Source organism: Protomyctophum parallelum (assembly GCF_964188405.1).
Source record: "Protomyctophum parallelum genome assembly, chromosome: 1".
NCBI classification, from domain to species: Eukaryota; Metazoa; Chordata; class Actinopteri; order Myctophiformes; family Myctophidae; genus Protomyctophum; species Protomyctophum parallelum.
The window spans coordinates 22,298,313-22,314,850 of NC_139697.1; the positions used below are offsets into that span (position 1 = coordinate 22,298,313).

Here is a 16,538-nt window from a genome sequence, read left to right on the forward strand (position 1 = left end):
TGTATATAGAAAACATATTACACACACACAGACCACAGGAAAGTGTTTCTTGTGTCCTACACATCATTCAAATATCTTCTGGTTGCAAAAAAAGGGCCCTTTAATACATTACATGTGTGGACAAATTATGTGCAGAAAACTTACTCTGTGTTTGGGTTGGGGTTGCGAGTCAATGGCAGCATTATTTCGGGGTCGGGGCTGAAAAGTGTGGGAACCCATGAATTGGACTTTGTTTCCAACTTCCAATGTAACATCGATATGATATAATGGTCATTTTTCCAGCGACCATGGATTTGTTAATATACAAAACCAATGATTATTGCATCTCTCAGCCAGAGCAGACCAACCTTATCATACAGGATGCAGTGATGACTATTATAGATATCACCAATAATGAAGCTCGGAGCTGAGTGGAAAATAGTCTATGGGCTTGAGTGTGGAGGCAGCAGCGTGTCTGTAAATTATATCCCCATAGTCTAGATCCGATAAGCAATGTAGTTTCTATAATACTTTTCATACAGATGAAGTATAAGCTGATTTGTATTTATTTATTTATGTACAGTACAGTATATGAAGACAGTCTTTTGTTGTAGTTTCCCAACAAGATTTCTGATGTGGTGTTGAATCTGTCGTCAAGCCAGATGTCATATCTTAATGCTAGTGCATATCCTAATGCATCAGGCGATTGTAGCTGCTACAAAGTTACAAAAAACTTCAGGTACAAAACTACAAATACGCTGTGTAGCTTTGCATCTTTGTATCTTTTGCATCTGCCCGTGTGAAGGCAACATATGCCATGTCCTCCTACATACCTTAAACGGTGGATGTACTGTATCTGTTGACTCCTGGTTCCCAAATATGGCTGTGAGAGACTGCCGGTACTGCTGGTTTTAAATAATTCCAGGAATTACCGGTAATCCATAGAGCTAGCATAGAAAAGGTACCAGCCCAGGCGTACCAGGGCTCTCTGATAACCAGGGTTTGGGAAACACCGTCTAGAGAATCTCATTTGAGGTGAGGTAGTGTGAAAGCGTGTGGCAAGGAGGATGACACACACAAAGCCTAATATACTCCATATAACAATGGTGTCGCTTGCCGAAAGTAACCGATTTCAAGTTATGACATGCCATATCGTGACACGTTCTATTGAAATATACTTTAGTAAGTAGAAAAATGCTGAAGGACGCATTTAATTTCCCCTTGGGGAATAAAGTACCCACCTACCTATAAAACTAGGCCTGTGTTTGCTCTTATTTCAGAATTTTGAGCAGATGATGAATTGTCAGGCACTTAAAAAAACGACTGTGTGCTCCAATTGAGTTAAATCCATACACTAAATCACAGAGCAGGCACAAATCGTGCAGCACGTCGTAATCAGGTACACACCAGAGCACTTTGTCACACATTTTTTTTGCTGCCTCAATAAATTAAACCCAGGTTGTACTAACTCAACTTGATTTGAGACTCAGAGGGGCTGTTTTTTTTAGGACTAATTCAAGCCGCTGCAATTTTCACCCACAACACTAATGATTAATTCATGTCCGACCTACAAGCTCACGACCCGATGCATCTACGGCACGTCGTGGGCTTGTAGATCGGCTATTTCCTAGGTGCCCAATATGAAGTAGTCAGACTTAACGCGTTTTCTTTTGGTCTGGATTAAGCTTTAGAAAGCTGTGACGCCTGCCCCTCAGCTTGACCTGTTATTACAGCCCTGTATCAGGACAGCCACATTGCTGTTGCTAGGGATTGTCAATATCTACTTTTCTGCCAAGACCCTCTCTCTCTCTGTCTGACACCATGAACTGTGGGCAGTTTTCAGATGTGGGTCTCACTGTCCATAAGTACTCAACAAAATTCTTACCGTGACGGATTTGACTGTGCAGGCAACGGAGCGGACTGCTGTGATTCACCCTTTTCAGGTGAATTATCTTACTGTTCAAAATGAGTGGATCTGTCCTGCAAAGCTCAGTCTAGACTTAACCCCATTAAGCTTGTAGTCACGATTTTCACACATTCTCAAAAGAAATTGAAAACGTTAAAAAAGAGAGAAAATCTTCCCAAATAGATTTATACGCTCAAGATCCAAGCATTGTGAGCTGGTAGATAGGCTATTTTTGCTATTTGTTTGATACAACAAATTATATAATACTAGCCCTTACCCGTTGTGAAATACTCGCGGAGGGTACTGTGCCCTGTGGCCGTGGGGGGTACTGCGCCCGTGTGCATTTTCACATTTTTAATTCACTAATAAATTCATTATTAATTTATAATTTGTTCAATTGGAAAAAGGGCTTCGTTAAGACCTCCATATTATTATGGTCAATGCCTGTGTGATAAGTGGGAGCGATTGGTGCAGGCAGTGAGGAGCTGCCTGTTTCTGACAGACACACATTCAGACAGACATTGTCAGAATTATAGTATGATGATGATGATGATAGGGCAATTACAGGTGCCTTAGGTGATATTTCTTGTTAAATAAGCGTTTGTTCAGTAGCATGGGTCTCCCTGTCTCTCCAGCTTATTAGTGAACTGAAAATATATTTTAAGGTTTAGGATCTTGGATCTAGGATCAGCATCTTGCAATGGGTCTGGTCCACAAGATTCGATACACCACCAAGATACCCATGTACCTGTCTAAATACTTCCTTAATGTAAACGAAGTCCACACCCACAACACCAGAGGGAGTGCAACAAACCATGTACAACCCAGATTCGGCACAAACAAGGGACTAAATTATTTTCGCTCCTATGCCACCAAAATGTGGAACGCCCTACCAACAGTCATTAAGACATGTGAATCCCTTGACTCCTTCAAAACCGCTCTCAAAGGGCACCTATGGATGGCTGCATTTCGAAACTGGCCTCTGTACAATCTGAATCCCCCCCACCCCCCCCCCCCCCCCCCCCCATTTTCCCTCACTGTATATTGTATCTTTTCCCTTTTTTGCTTCCCATATGATGAATTCCTGTTCTGTTCTTTACCTACAGAGAAATGTCTATTTGTATGTCTCTAAATGTTTGTATGTCTTTAAATGTTTTGATGAATTGAACAATGTGGACCCTGTTGTAAACAAGTGTAATGCTTAATTGGGTCGTCCACTCACAGTTGACAGTCTTTGTATTGAGTTTGTGCTTAAAATGTACTGTAAATTCTACAAACTGTTAATAAAGATTTCAATCAATAAAAAAAAAGGATACCAATTTCATCCAATTAGGAGTCAACTCATACCAGATACAAGCGTTTTGGATTTTTAACAAATTAAAGCTGATAAATGGGTTCTCTCAACTGATTGGATGAAATTGGTGACCACCTGAAAAATAATCGTATGTATAAGAGCTGGACCCCTGTTACTGAACAAGCTACCAGAATATAGCTTTAACTTTTTAATTAAACGTTTGGTTTATCAAAAGAATATAACTTACAGCACATTTTAGCATACGCATAGTTTGCATTCTTTTGTGTTTTTTGCGTTTCGGGTTGGTTGAAATTCCAACAAGCTGTTGTTTTATTGACTTTCAGATTCTGTCAAGTTAATTTGTACATCTCTGCAGGTCCAACCTTTCTCTGCTCTGCATGTTGCAGTTGAATTTCCAAATTTCTAGTCGTATGCAATTTAGAATTGCACTGAGCCTTTGTTACTGAGGTAGGATATCATTTATAGGTATTTGCAGCACCTAAAAAAAATACAAACTAAACAATGAATATATGAATAAATTAGCAACACAAGATCCAGAATATACTAAGTTAGAAAAGTAATACGTGGAAGAGATCTAACTATGTTATGTTGAGACAGAAATCCCTTTGGGGATAATGTGAATTCATGAGATTCAGTGTTTGTTTTGCTACCATTGTTTGGCTTCAGTCACATTTTATTTCTAGGTTCTGTATGTCATATCTTAGCTCTACATTCTCGTAGTAATCATTGCTGTAGAGTGTTTCTTCACTAACGAGTCTCATATCAATTTCATTCAATCAGGCGAGATAACTCATACCGGATACAGAATAAACAATTTAAATTGGAAGTGATGAAGCAAAACAACGAGCAGACACATTTTTAATTGGAACACTACAACATCTCACACACACACACACACACACACACACACACACAATACATATGGCACCGACGGTGATCGTGTGACCGAATCATTTGTCCTTTCACTTTGCACCTGACTACTTTTTTTCCGTCTAAGGACTGATTTCTTTGTGGTGTGCGATTCTTTCACCTCTTCAGTACTTCAGAGAGAGACTTCAAGGAATTGGGATGGACACCAACTAGCACAGGTCCTATTTTAAGCTTGTGTCCCCTTTGCCTCATGGCAAAACTGATCTAAGTCATCATTAGTGCACAGTTCTTTGGCTGTCTAAATAGCCAACGACTGGCCCTTAAAGTGGCTGTCTGGATGTCAATAATGAGCCTAGCTTAGCCACCAAAATAATTGTCTCTGAGTTTAGACTGTTTCTCTCTGAGGGACAAAGTAGCATTTGTTGCTAATGGATGGAGACACTACCTGCCCGCTCTGTTGGTATTTACCTCATGTTGCCTCCGCCCCCGTCCACATTGATTGTTGTGTCCCCGGTTGACTGTCAAATGGTTAACCTGATTCATTGATCCAGTAACCTCTGGGGTGCTGTGAGTTATGGACGATGCAAGGCACAAGAACAGCAATGTCACAGAGCTGAACTTCCAACTAAACGCCAAGACATGTCTAAAAGGACTGAGTCATAGTACCATTTAAGAAAATGCTTTGACAAGTCATAATGAAAGGCGTGCTGTTTGTTACGGCTTCTGGAGACGATACAAGGCACAAGAACGGCAATAGCACAGTCACAGTCATTGAGGGTTATGGTGCGATTGAAAAATCACTTTGCATTTTCACCCATTATTCGGTTAAAATTATGGATGTCCCGATCACGTTTTCTTTTTTTGCTTCCAATCCGATTCCGATCATTAGAGTTTAAGTATCTGCCGATACCGATTTTCCCGATCCGATATATAAAACACTTATGCCATATCACAATAGTACAATATCCAAAACCACAGACAATATCCAGTCTAATATAAAATCTGGTACCATAGATCATTGCATCAATTAACACAGCACTCTCATGAATGACTGTAGTGTTAATGGAATACCAATAATTTGCTGGCTGTATTATTTACAAAAAAAATTGGGCCGCTTATGCAAGCACGTAGTTTAAAGTGAAGGCCATTTCCCCAGATATAATTAGATGCATAATTAAAGCACAGTCTTACTTCAAGGGAATTAGCCGTATCCCCAATTTGAGCCGTTCTCCTTTAATGTACTGTATGAATCACTTTGCACATACTATTCCCATAATGGCACCTTCTCTCTACAGTGTGTTCATAATCACAAAGAAAAGTTCTACCCTTTTTTAAGCGTGTGGTAAAGTTTGTATGGTGATAATTTGCTTATTTTCCTGTGCAAAATAAGGAAGGCTTGATGTACAAGTACATCACCCAACCGTGATGTACATGATGCTAGTACTGTGTAATGTCGTAGGTATTTACCCCCAAGCTAACTCATGATGCTGAGTTCCATGCAATATGGCATTAGGTAGCATTTTATAGTCTGATTGTCAGCTGTAGTCATTTTTATAGACTACAGCTGACAATGAGTTTATGGCAATGCTCTGCGCCTGTGAGCGAGCAAATAAAGGTACCATTAGTGGGTAGGATGACAAAGCAAGTCAGTCTGACATATTATTGTTATTTTGCCTGAAATGAATGTGTTTCATGACATAATTTTGTCCATGTAGCTCTCTCTCTCTATCTGTGTGTTGTCAGTGCTGCCTGCACTAGGGCAAATGAAAACACATATCACAATAATTATGGGCAATTTTTTTGGCTAAAGAGCTACGCTATATACACAAAATGAAAGGACATCTATCATCAAATCAACTGTGACTTTAATTTTGCCGGAAATGAATGCGTTTCATACATTGTGCCTGGAAGTCTGTCTCTCTCTGTCGCTCAATCTGCTTCACTCTCAATCTTTCTCGTGCATGCTGTGCTGTCCAAATACCTTTTCCTGTTCACAGACTTCTCTCTGTGGGAATGCAAGTAAAATGCTCTGTCTTCCCAATACAACTAGTTCTTGCTGCATATTTATAATGCTCAATTGGGCGATCAGGCCCCTGCCTACCACTGAAACCGTAATACACACTTCACACACACGACAAATTTCCGGGCACAGTCGCTAATCGGGCCATCCCCATCACCTAACAACAACTTGGTGTGTACATACAGGCCGTAACATAACTATATATATATATATATATAAATATATATATTCAAACAGATAGCTTCTCATGCACATCCAGGTGGAGGAGGTGCTGGTAGGAAAGGTATAAATGCATGCAAGCACCTGACGAAGCCAAACGGCGAAACGTGTTGTGAAATAAAGAAATTCTTGGAGTCTCTGGAGTGTGCGTTCCCTTCCTTTCCCTGGGGAAGTTCTCTTTGGCCTGCATATATATACATTCATATATATATATATTCATATATATATATATATTCATGTGCTGTAGGTGGACGACATCCTAGGCGAGGAGAGCGACAGCGAGAGTCAGGGACCCTGGAAGTTGAAAGCGGGGGATGAAGAGGAGGATGAAGAGCAGCAGGATGCTGGGCCTAGCGCAGGAGGAGGCGGAGGACACCTTCCGCAGGCACCGAGCGAGGAGATCCAGAAGCCAGTGAGCGAGGAGAGGTCGACGGGTGGCGAAGCGAGGTGAGTGAGGCTGCCTGTCACATCGGTGCGTCGGTGTGCTCCTGTTACCCTGCTGCCTCTAAAGAGGTAGCTTTGCCCAAAAATGTAATCAAATGCTGGGCAAAGCCTGAAATGAAAACGACCTCGCAGCTCAAGGTCCATTCCAGGGGCTACATCTGTCTCGTGGTCTCTTTTTCAATTCATTGCAAATCCCGTGTTTCTCGACTTGGCCATCGCAGAAATTGGTGCCTTTGTCGTCCATTTTCCTCAATCACTATATCCAGTAGCGGCCTTAGCTGTGTTTCAACCATTTCGATTTAAACGCCCCTGTCCTGCCCATGGTGTGGGCTTTCTCTCTCTCGCTTGCTCGCCCTCTCTCTCGCTCTTGCTCACCCTCTGTCTCTCACTTGCTCACTCTCTCCCACAAATACACACGCTGTTAAGTTACACCTATGTCCTGTTAATAATGACCTGTCGGTGTGAAATGTGGTCCATTGGGAGGCATTTCATTGTGAAGGGACGACCGGAAGAGGAGAGGTGTTGCTGCTGCAAAGTTGTTTTGAGATGTCAGAGCACGGTATTGAACAGTCCTACATTAGGTCGTGAAACAGGCCTCCAGATCCTTAAGGCCGCCCCTGGCTATATCCACACTCTTACTTCCCTTTGGAATAGGATCTGTGTCGGCAGAGACTCACGTGAGTCGGGCATGGCAGCCGGTGGTGTAAATACTGTGTGGTCGAAACTATGGTACCTAGTCTGCATCTCAAATTACCACCACCTGCAGGAGGAAAACGTTGAATCGCAGTGGCAAGGATTTCTTCTGGGTGATCGCTGAAATGTAGAAATGAAATTGCACCAATCTACCTTGCAGTCAGTCTACGCTGAAGCCTAGCAGCCCAATTAGTTGCCATGGTAATGTGTCTGAACAGAAAGCACCCAGGCAGAGGGAGATACTGAACACGTGAGTCAGCCGCTTTCATGACACAGGGTTAGTCTTAGTTCTCTCACTTGAAATGGCTCTCTGTTTATCAGCTGTCTGGCTGCCTGCCCCGGCTCTGGCTCGTGGCTCGAGCTTGCTATGGAAGTTTTTGTTACTATAAGTAAGTAAACAAAATCAGGAAGACTCCATGGCTAAGATTCAAACTTCATTCTTCACCACACCGAAGAGAGACTAGTGTCTCCCTCCAGAGCTTCCCCCCTACACACATGTCCCACATCTTTTATACTGTCAGTACAGAGAGTGTACAGAGAGTAACAAAAGGTGTTCATTCCTTACATGGACTCTATTCTATAGTTGACTGGTTTGCATGAGTCGGCAGTAGGGCTTTAAGCAACTAGTCGACTATTCAACTAGTCTACTAGTAAATCCACTAGTCGGCCTTGTTGGTACTAGTTGATTAGTTGATTTATTTAAAAAATAAATTAGGCCTCAATAATAACGGAAGACTTCTGTAATCAGTAGATATTTTTTCACAGCCCCAAATCTTTCCTTGTGCTGTATGCCCACGTTGAACCAGAGCAAGTTGTGCTGCATAATTACTTAATAATTAGAAATTTTGAAAGCGTAGGAAGGTTTGAAAGAGTTTTGCTCCCCTGTCAGTTTGCCTGTCCTGAGGCTTTGCTGTCTGGTTTGGTGCCGTGCCTACACTGTCCCCAGCATGCATGATGTATTTGTTCCTCTTGCCCACGTCATTCTTTGGTCTGTCAGCCGTGCACTCTAAAGGCAGCTGTTGAAGGGCGGTGGTCACACACAATCAGAGCTGTGCAGCTTAATCGCAAAGCTTTTCGCAGCCATATATCTGCACAAAGGAGGGAGAAAAACCTTTTCCACATGACGAGAAAAGAGATTAAAATACTTCACACAGCACAGTCACAGAGCAGTCCTTTCAAACAAACTATTTTCTCTCTTTGCACGAGCAAAGTTTGTGTTTTTCTTTTGGTGGAAGGCAAAAGTAGGCAAAAGCCCATTTTTCAGCTAAAACTGGCTGCCTTAAAGTGATGAAAGCCAGGAAATTAAAGCCAGAAAAGCTTAGTATTTGTCCTTTGGTTTGGAATTATCCTTTTGGTTTGCAGCTCCCTCTGGGTTGAGACTGTAACTAATGAGTAGGTAGTTTAAAGTGCATCCAAAAGTATTTGTATTACATTTGTTAATGTATCCAGTAATGGCCCACATGCGTTCCCAAATGCCAAATATAAACTAACTTAGATTGTAGTTTATTCATTCAATAATTGTTTGAGACCTTGTTTCAGAAATACATTAGCCTTCCATATCATATTTGTTTTATCCAGAGAAAGATTTTACAAATGAGCAGAGCCGATTAGTCATTTTGACATTCATACTGTAGATACAACCTTTATGCTAATTACATGATAAAAACTGATAAAAAAAACGTGGATTAAACAATGAAAACATAATCGAATCGCAGGGAAAGTGTTCTACAATTACTGCCCCGGACAGAGATCTCCGTCTTTTAATTGCTTTATAATAGTTTGATATCGACGAGTGATACACTACAGTCTGAGCGTGTCTGTTGTGCAACTTTTGAAACCACTTCCAATAGTGCTGTCGCCTGATCGCCTCACAGCTAGAAAGTCTGTGGTTCTGATTCCCGCCGGGGGCGTGTTCTCTCCTCTGCGTCATCAGTGCCCATATGGGGGTGAGGTTGGCAAAAGGGCCTTTCTGTGTGGAGTTTGCATGTTCTCCCCGTGTCCCCTAGGGTAGGTAGGTACCCTCACAAAAAACATGTAGTAATCTTCGTCTCTAAACTACCTCCCCCTGGCCAGCCGGGGTGCCTGATGGAGGGGAAAGGAACTAATCAGAATAACGTGTATAACACTGCCTTAAAACACTTGAAATCCATAAGCACGTTCTGCTGAATTGCAGAGCTCTCCCCAGATACCCTTCTCCTCCGCTGCATTGACTTGAATTGATTAATCAGATTTATTTCACTTTGACTCGGTCAGTTTCCATGGGAACCATCAGACTGCAGACTATTAGTAAAGCTCTCCACGAAGTTTCCTCCTAATTAAACTGCTTTATAAATGGATAATTTGTCAATTCAAAATGCCTTGGAGTGATTTAAATCCTCATTTATATCGTTCTTTTGTTCACACGCATTCACGTTGACACACCAACCTGCTCATCGGGAAGAGTTAGGGGTTCATTGTCTTGCTCAAAGATACTTTGTCACGATGGCAGGAGCAGCCGGGGTTCGAACCAGCAACATGCCAGACTTCCGGTCTACCTTTTTAGCCACTAGTCACTCATACTGTCCTTAAAAGCCTGACTCTTAATTTGAGCAAACCAAACTTTGCAATGCGTTGTCTGTAGCACTTGGTCTCACATTGATGCTGATCAAATCATGATTCGGCACTTAAAGCCCTCATAAGAACATAGACCATCTTTATAACGGAGGGCTGAGGTTGAAACTTATACCCAATTTCTCCTCCAAACGCACTTTTCTTCCTTCATCTCATCACGGCCACATTGTGACCGCAGCAGTATCGTCATCTCTAAGCCATTAACACAGTGTACTTGTCTGATTGAAGTGGTTAGAGTTCCTTCTCAGATTCTCTGAAGTGATCTGTGTGGGAGCTGGATGCACTAAGAACTTAAGAAGCTATATAATAGGTTTGTTTTTCTGGTCATTGTTCTCGTATACTAGAGGAAAGGCAGTATTTGAGCAAGGATGAGTCAAAATCTGTATTTTGTTCTTATATGTGCAAAATAGCCTCTAACGTGTTACACTCATATTCCTTTGTAAACATTTATTTGTATTTAATAAAAGTTGACAAACTATAATATTTATTATTAACAAAATAATGCAATAATTGATTCAGAGTTTGCAAAATGACATGAAAGCATTACTGATATAGTACATGAAATAATATTTCATACGTTTTTTGTAGAATTGTATGCCGTATACAATAATATGCTCACACTACAGAATCGCAAGGTACAACTGAGCTTTTCTCACGGCAGACCAGTTTGCCTCGCCACACGACTAGACACGACTATACTACCAGTAAGTCGCCCTGAGGACGAGGAGTCGTGCTGAAACAACTGAGCTTCTTATTATGGAACAGTTGAGAAGCAGGAGTTAACCCATTTTGGGAGGGAACCCCTTTTGTTAGCATTATGCTATGCTTTAGCTATTGAAAAATAGCAGAGGCGCGCTATGAGCTTGTAGATCTGCTATTTTTGAAAAACCGAAGAACGACTGATATAGAAACACTAGAATTTCGCGGCCCTAATGGGCCGCTCATCCTAGTTACGTTGCAGCGCACTATGGGAAGAAGGTAATTGCGGGAGTTGACTCCACATGTAGTAACGGATGGGTTATTAGTTATTATTATGTGTCCTTATTAGTGTAGTGTAGTCAACACGTTATGGCTCGTACACACTGCCCGGTATTTGCTCCGATTATGCTGTCGGGGAGCATTTTTGGCGCCCGCCGACAAAACCCCTGATCTGACGTTAAGCGGTGCCCAAAAGGTAGATCACGATCTACCAGTAGATCACAAAGGCTTTGCAGGTAGACCACATGACATGCCCCTAAAAAAATATATAATTTTAATATAAAAAACGATTTTTGCATCTGCCGCTTTAGATGACCTGAGATGACTTGATTGATTGACATCAAAAAGGGCCTGTCAGCTCAAACACACAATGCAATACTTGTTGTTGCTTACAATCATCAGTAGAAAAGTGAAATACCAACAAAAATAAAACCCTACCATTTCCATTTTCCCCCTCTATTTCCCATTCCATGTGCGTTTGTCTTATATGTAGCCTATGAAAGGCCCCTCAATTACATTTTGTAACTATTTTCAGCAATGGGATGATAGTTTTATTTGGTGGTACGTATGTTGAGCTGGTCGTTTTGAAAGTAGCTCTCAAGTAAAAAAAAGTGTGGGCACCCCTGGTATAGATGATTATATACAGTGCCTTCGGAAAGTATTCACACCCCTTCACTTTTACCACATTTTGTTTTGTTACAGCCTCATTTCAAAATGGATTAAATTAGTTTTTTTTCATTCCCATCATTCCCAAAAAGTCTTAAGGCTGTAATTGCTGCCAAAGGTGCCTCAACTTGGTACTAAGTCAAGAGTGTGAATACTTATGTACATGTGTTTTTCCAGTTTCTTATTTTTTATAAATTAACAAAATATTTGAGAAAACTTTTTTCACTTCATCATTATGGGGTATTGTGTGTAGATTGATGAGGAAAAAAACGAATTTAATCCATTTTGAAATGAGGCTGTAACAAAACAAAATGTGGTAAAAGTGAAGGGGTGTGAATACTTTCCGAAGGCACTGTATATATATATATATATATATATATATATATTCATTCCGTCGGTAAATCCCTGTAGGCTACCCACATATTGGTAGCCTATATTAGCCCAATATTGGCGTTGGCATTTCACTTGAATAAAGAATAATGTTGTGTGCGCGCGTGCGGAGAAAGACAGTTATTTAATGAAACTCAAGATTATAACGTCCTCTATTGGTAGCCTATATTAGCCCAATTCCTGTGTGTGTCGTGCTTAGAGTATATACTCTAAGGTGTCGTGCCAAGAGAGAGAGAGAGAGAGAGAGCGAGAGACACTGCACTTCAAAATGAATTGGAATAAAAAAACAAATTATGTAGCCGCTGCCTATATGTATCGGGTCTGGATCGCATGTTGGTGAACTCTTGCCGTGTGTGATCTTCGGCGCGGGGCGGAGGGGTCCGCGGTAGTATGCGTGGGAGTCCACTGCCCGCGAGTACAGTCACTGAGTCTGTTACCCATTAAATCAGCGAGTCTGCTGCTACGTTTTCTCGGCGCTCCGCTGTTTTTGTGTGTGTGTGTGTGTGTGTGGGACACGGGGACGGGGTAGTGTTGTGTGTGTGTGTGTGTGGGGGGGGGTGGCTTACAGGCGTGCGTGTGCGTGTGTGTGTGTGTGCAATCAAAAGTACTCGGCAGTAGCGAAATAGCCAATGCGAACAGTGTAATCGTAATACTTAGGCAAAAAACAACTATTGTCGAAGAACAATGTTGATGTAACTAAGAGATTAACTGATTAAGCTATATTTTATATACAGAGATTTAGAAGGAATAAGCAAAATCGTGAGGCAACAATTCCTCTCCTTCCGCGTTTCTCTTCTCCTGCGGAGTGCGGACTTGGATAGGGAGATGAGAGGCAGAGGGGGAGGGGCTGAGAGCTAGTGACTGGAGCGCACATGTTGGCTTTGGTTGTGTTTTCATTGGCTTGTGGCCACATCTTTTCATTGGCTGATGGCCACATCTTTTCATTGGCTGATGGCCACATCTTTTGCGCACGTGACAACTTTACACTTGTTATAATAGATAGCTTTTGTGTCACGAGGCGTGATGGACTGAACCATATACTGTATGATAATCACAATCATACATATAATGGAAATGTATGATTAAAGGCAGTGTACGTGATTTTCTTTGGTTAATAAATGTTAAAAAGCTCTATGTTGTGATAGTACTCATTGCTATAGAGCAGTGGTCCTCAACAGGTGGTCCACGACCGGACCGTGGCACACCTCGCTGCGGACCCTGGAGAAATGATAGAAGAAAGAGAAGAAAAAAGTCACCGCGACCGTGAGAGAGCAACGCAATTAACGCTCTGAATGTGTATTATGGGCCGGCATGTCCTGAGGACAATGTTGCGCTGACTGGCTCACTAGCTGTTACGTAGGTCGCAGTGACACATTCACACATTCAGTTGAATGAACGAACAACATTTGATTTTTGGAGGAGAATAATGAATATTTGTCTCTACTCCCAGTATTGGTTGGATGGATGGGACCCGATTTGTATAAGCTTGGTTTGACTGTACTAAACAGGCATAGTTGTTTCTAGGGGTGGGGGGCGAGAGGGGCAGCCCCACCCCGTGGTGCCCACGTGGCCAGCGACCCGCAATTGTATTTGCGCGCGCATGAGACTGGACCATGGTCTTATTCAAAAGATATTTGTGGACCTTCAGCATTTCTAGTTGAGGACCCCTGCTATAGAGTGTTTGTTCAGTACAGGAGTCTCCATTTCACTCCAGCTTTTCATTAAACAGAAAATGCATTTTCTGAAACTGAAGCTGGGATACCAATTTTATCCAATCAGGATAGAGAACGCAGTCAGGATATATTAGACAAATGGAATTGTAAGTGATTACACAAAGAAATGAGCTGACAAAATTGGAACTGGAACACTATAAAGATTAAGCTTTAAGCTACTCTCTCCTGACTGGCTGACATTTTGTCACCTACCTACCTTGTTTATTAAAGAGCTGGAGAGACAGGGAGACCTCTGTTACTGAACAAACACACTATAGCAATGATTACCATCATAATACAGTGATTTAACCTTCTAACAAAAAAACAAAACATACTGTATTACTTACTCTATTTTTAAGATTATTTATGTTTGTTGTTTTTCTCTAAAATCTATGGCCATGTGTTGTTCAGTACAGTTATACTGATTTCATGTGAGCTCAAAACAATGTCAGAAAATGAAATTGTCTGCGTCACCAAATCTTTCTGCATCTTTCTTTTTTTAATGAAGTTATTAAAATATTAAACGTTATTTAAATATGCTATATAAATAAATGTGGTATGGTATCTTTATGTTCCGCTGAATGAGAATTTGACCTTTCTTCTCACTTTCTTTCTTTTCTTTTTCACCCCCTTATTAAGTAGCATAATTGTATTCTTTAAGTGGTTTAAAATGTCACTTTAACCGGGTTCAGCACTAGGGAGATGCATAAACTTAAGCTATTTACTTATGACATTTATGTTCCATTTACATTCCATTAGCTCACTTCAGTGCATTCGGCTCCAGCACCTCCCATTCTTCTTCAGGCAAAGAGCAGAGAGTAATTCTTCATCACGAGGTTTAAGCAACATTGGGCCCAGCAACAAGGATTGAGACCACAGCATGGCTTTCTGAATAAAGAGCCCAGCTTAACGACAAACAGAGCCATTGACATGCGTCCATGTGCGTCTTAGTGACTAGTGTGTACTAGGGCATTAACATAAAATTCAATTATTTTTTTGCTTTTCTACAGCAGACATGCAGCTGTGAGCTCTGTTGTTTTGTTGGTTGTTCTCCAACTTAAGTACTAATCCATTCCTGATTGGTTTCATATCATATACAAGCCTACTGTACGTGGGTTTTACCGTCACTGTGGGCGGCGGACCGTGGCACTGGCAGCATTCAAGACAGATTTTCTAAATGCATATGCCTCATAGGCTCATACGCTCAATGGGGACAACTACAGTGTGTAAATACTTTTACTATTGGCGAGTTTATTACTGTAGTTTGTTCAACAAGTTAGATTGGAGACGTGTCGTCGTGTTGTCCGGTACAGTAAAGTATAGCAGGAGTACCTCCTCACTCTGCCCAATATTATTCTTTAGTTGATGCAAAGGAAGTTTCGCCTCCAATGTGCTTCAAACTGAGTGTGACCGGTGACGTCAGACGCCGGTTTGACAGCTGTCAGTGAGCGAACGCTATTCACTGCAAACAATCTTCTCAACTGCTATTCTAAACTTTAAAGTTATCAAACGATACGACAATGAAGAACCTCTCTGCAGAGGATGGCGAGGAAATTAAAACGACATTGGAGTTTTTGGCGGAGGAGATCTCTACCATCAAACAACAGCAGCAAACCATCCTTGACTTGGTGCGGGAGGTAAAGCTGCTTAAGCAACAAAACGCGGAGAAGGACAAGAGAATGGACTACCTGGAGAATCGAGTCTCGGATCTCGAACAATACAGCAGGATGAACGACGTTATTGTCACCGGGATCAAAATAAAACCTAGGTCCTATGCCGTGGCGGTGGCAGCGGCGACTGCTGACGGGGGAGAGCCCAGCGAACAGGATACCATCTCGGTGGAGCAACAGGTAGCAGCGTTCTTTCACGAGCATGAGATCGAGATGGCTTGCAATGACATTGAAGCCTGTCACACGCTTCCAAGGAGAAACGTGCAGGGGAAAACAATGCCAACAGCCATCATCATGAGATTTGTCAATCGCAAGCGGAAAATTGCACTAATGAAACAACGAAAGAAGCTGATGGGATCCGATGTTTTCCTCAATGAACATCTCAACAAACGCAACGCGGACATCGCCAAGAAAGCCCGAAACATGAAGAAACAGGGGAAGATTCAAGCTACGTGGACCACAAACTGCAAAGTATTCATCAAACTGAACGGAGAAGCGGAGGAGGCAAAGGTACTATGCATACGCAACATGGAGGAGCTGGAAGAGTTATACGTAGTGGTTTTCATGGTCGAGCATGGTAATCTAAACACACCAAACGTGACTTAACAAACTTTCAGCCATGACACACACACAAATAACTCATTCAACTAACACAAGAGACAATGTACAATTAACGAAAATGATTATGGACCATGACACGATGAAAACTTAAAACATGTGAATATACTGACCATAAGCTACTGGACATAGAAAATGACATAGACCCGGACAATCATTTATTTTCTAACATCAATGACAATTGCTACTATTACACTGAACAATACAACCAGTCAATCAAGGCTGATGGACAGCTATCAATAATCCACTTCAACAGCAGAAGCATGTATGCTAACTTCACAAAAATCAAACAATACTTAAGTCACTTTATACAATCGTTTAATATAATTACCATATCTGAAACGTGGATTGATTCTGATAAAGGTGTGGATTTCGAGCTGGCGGGTTGTGAATTTAATCATATAGAAAGAAATACTAAAGGTGGAGGAGGGGTAGCTGTGTATGTGGA

General features: G+C 41.6%; 1 protein-coding gene across 1 annotated transcript in view; it reads left to right on the top strand.

Moving 5' to 3' along the window:
- Nucleotides 1-16,538, top strand: part of ctdp1 (CTD (carboxy-terminal domain, RNA polymerase II, polypeptide A) phosphatase, subunit 1) — a 117,728-nt gene that overhangs the window by 55,546 nt on the left and 45,644 nt on the right. The window contains exon 12 of the mRNA XM_083774942.1: nucleotides 6,557-6,756. Within this exon, the coding sequence (XP_083631068.1) occupies nucleotides 6,557-6,756 (200 nt within the window). The remainder of the gene's footprint in view (nucleotides 1-6,556; nucleotides 6,757-16,538) is intronic.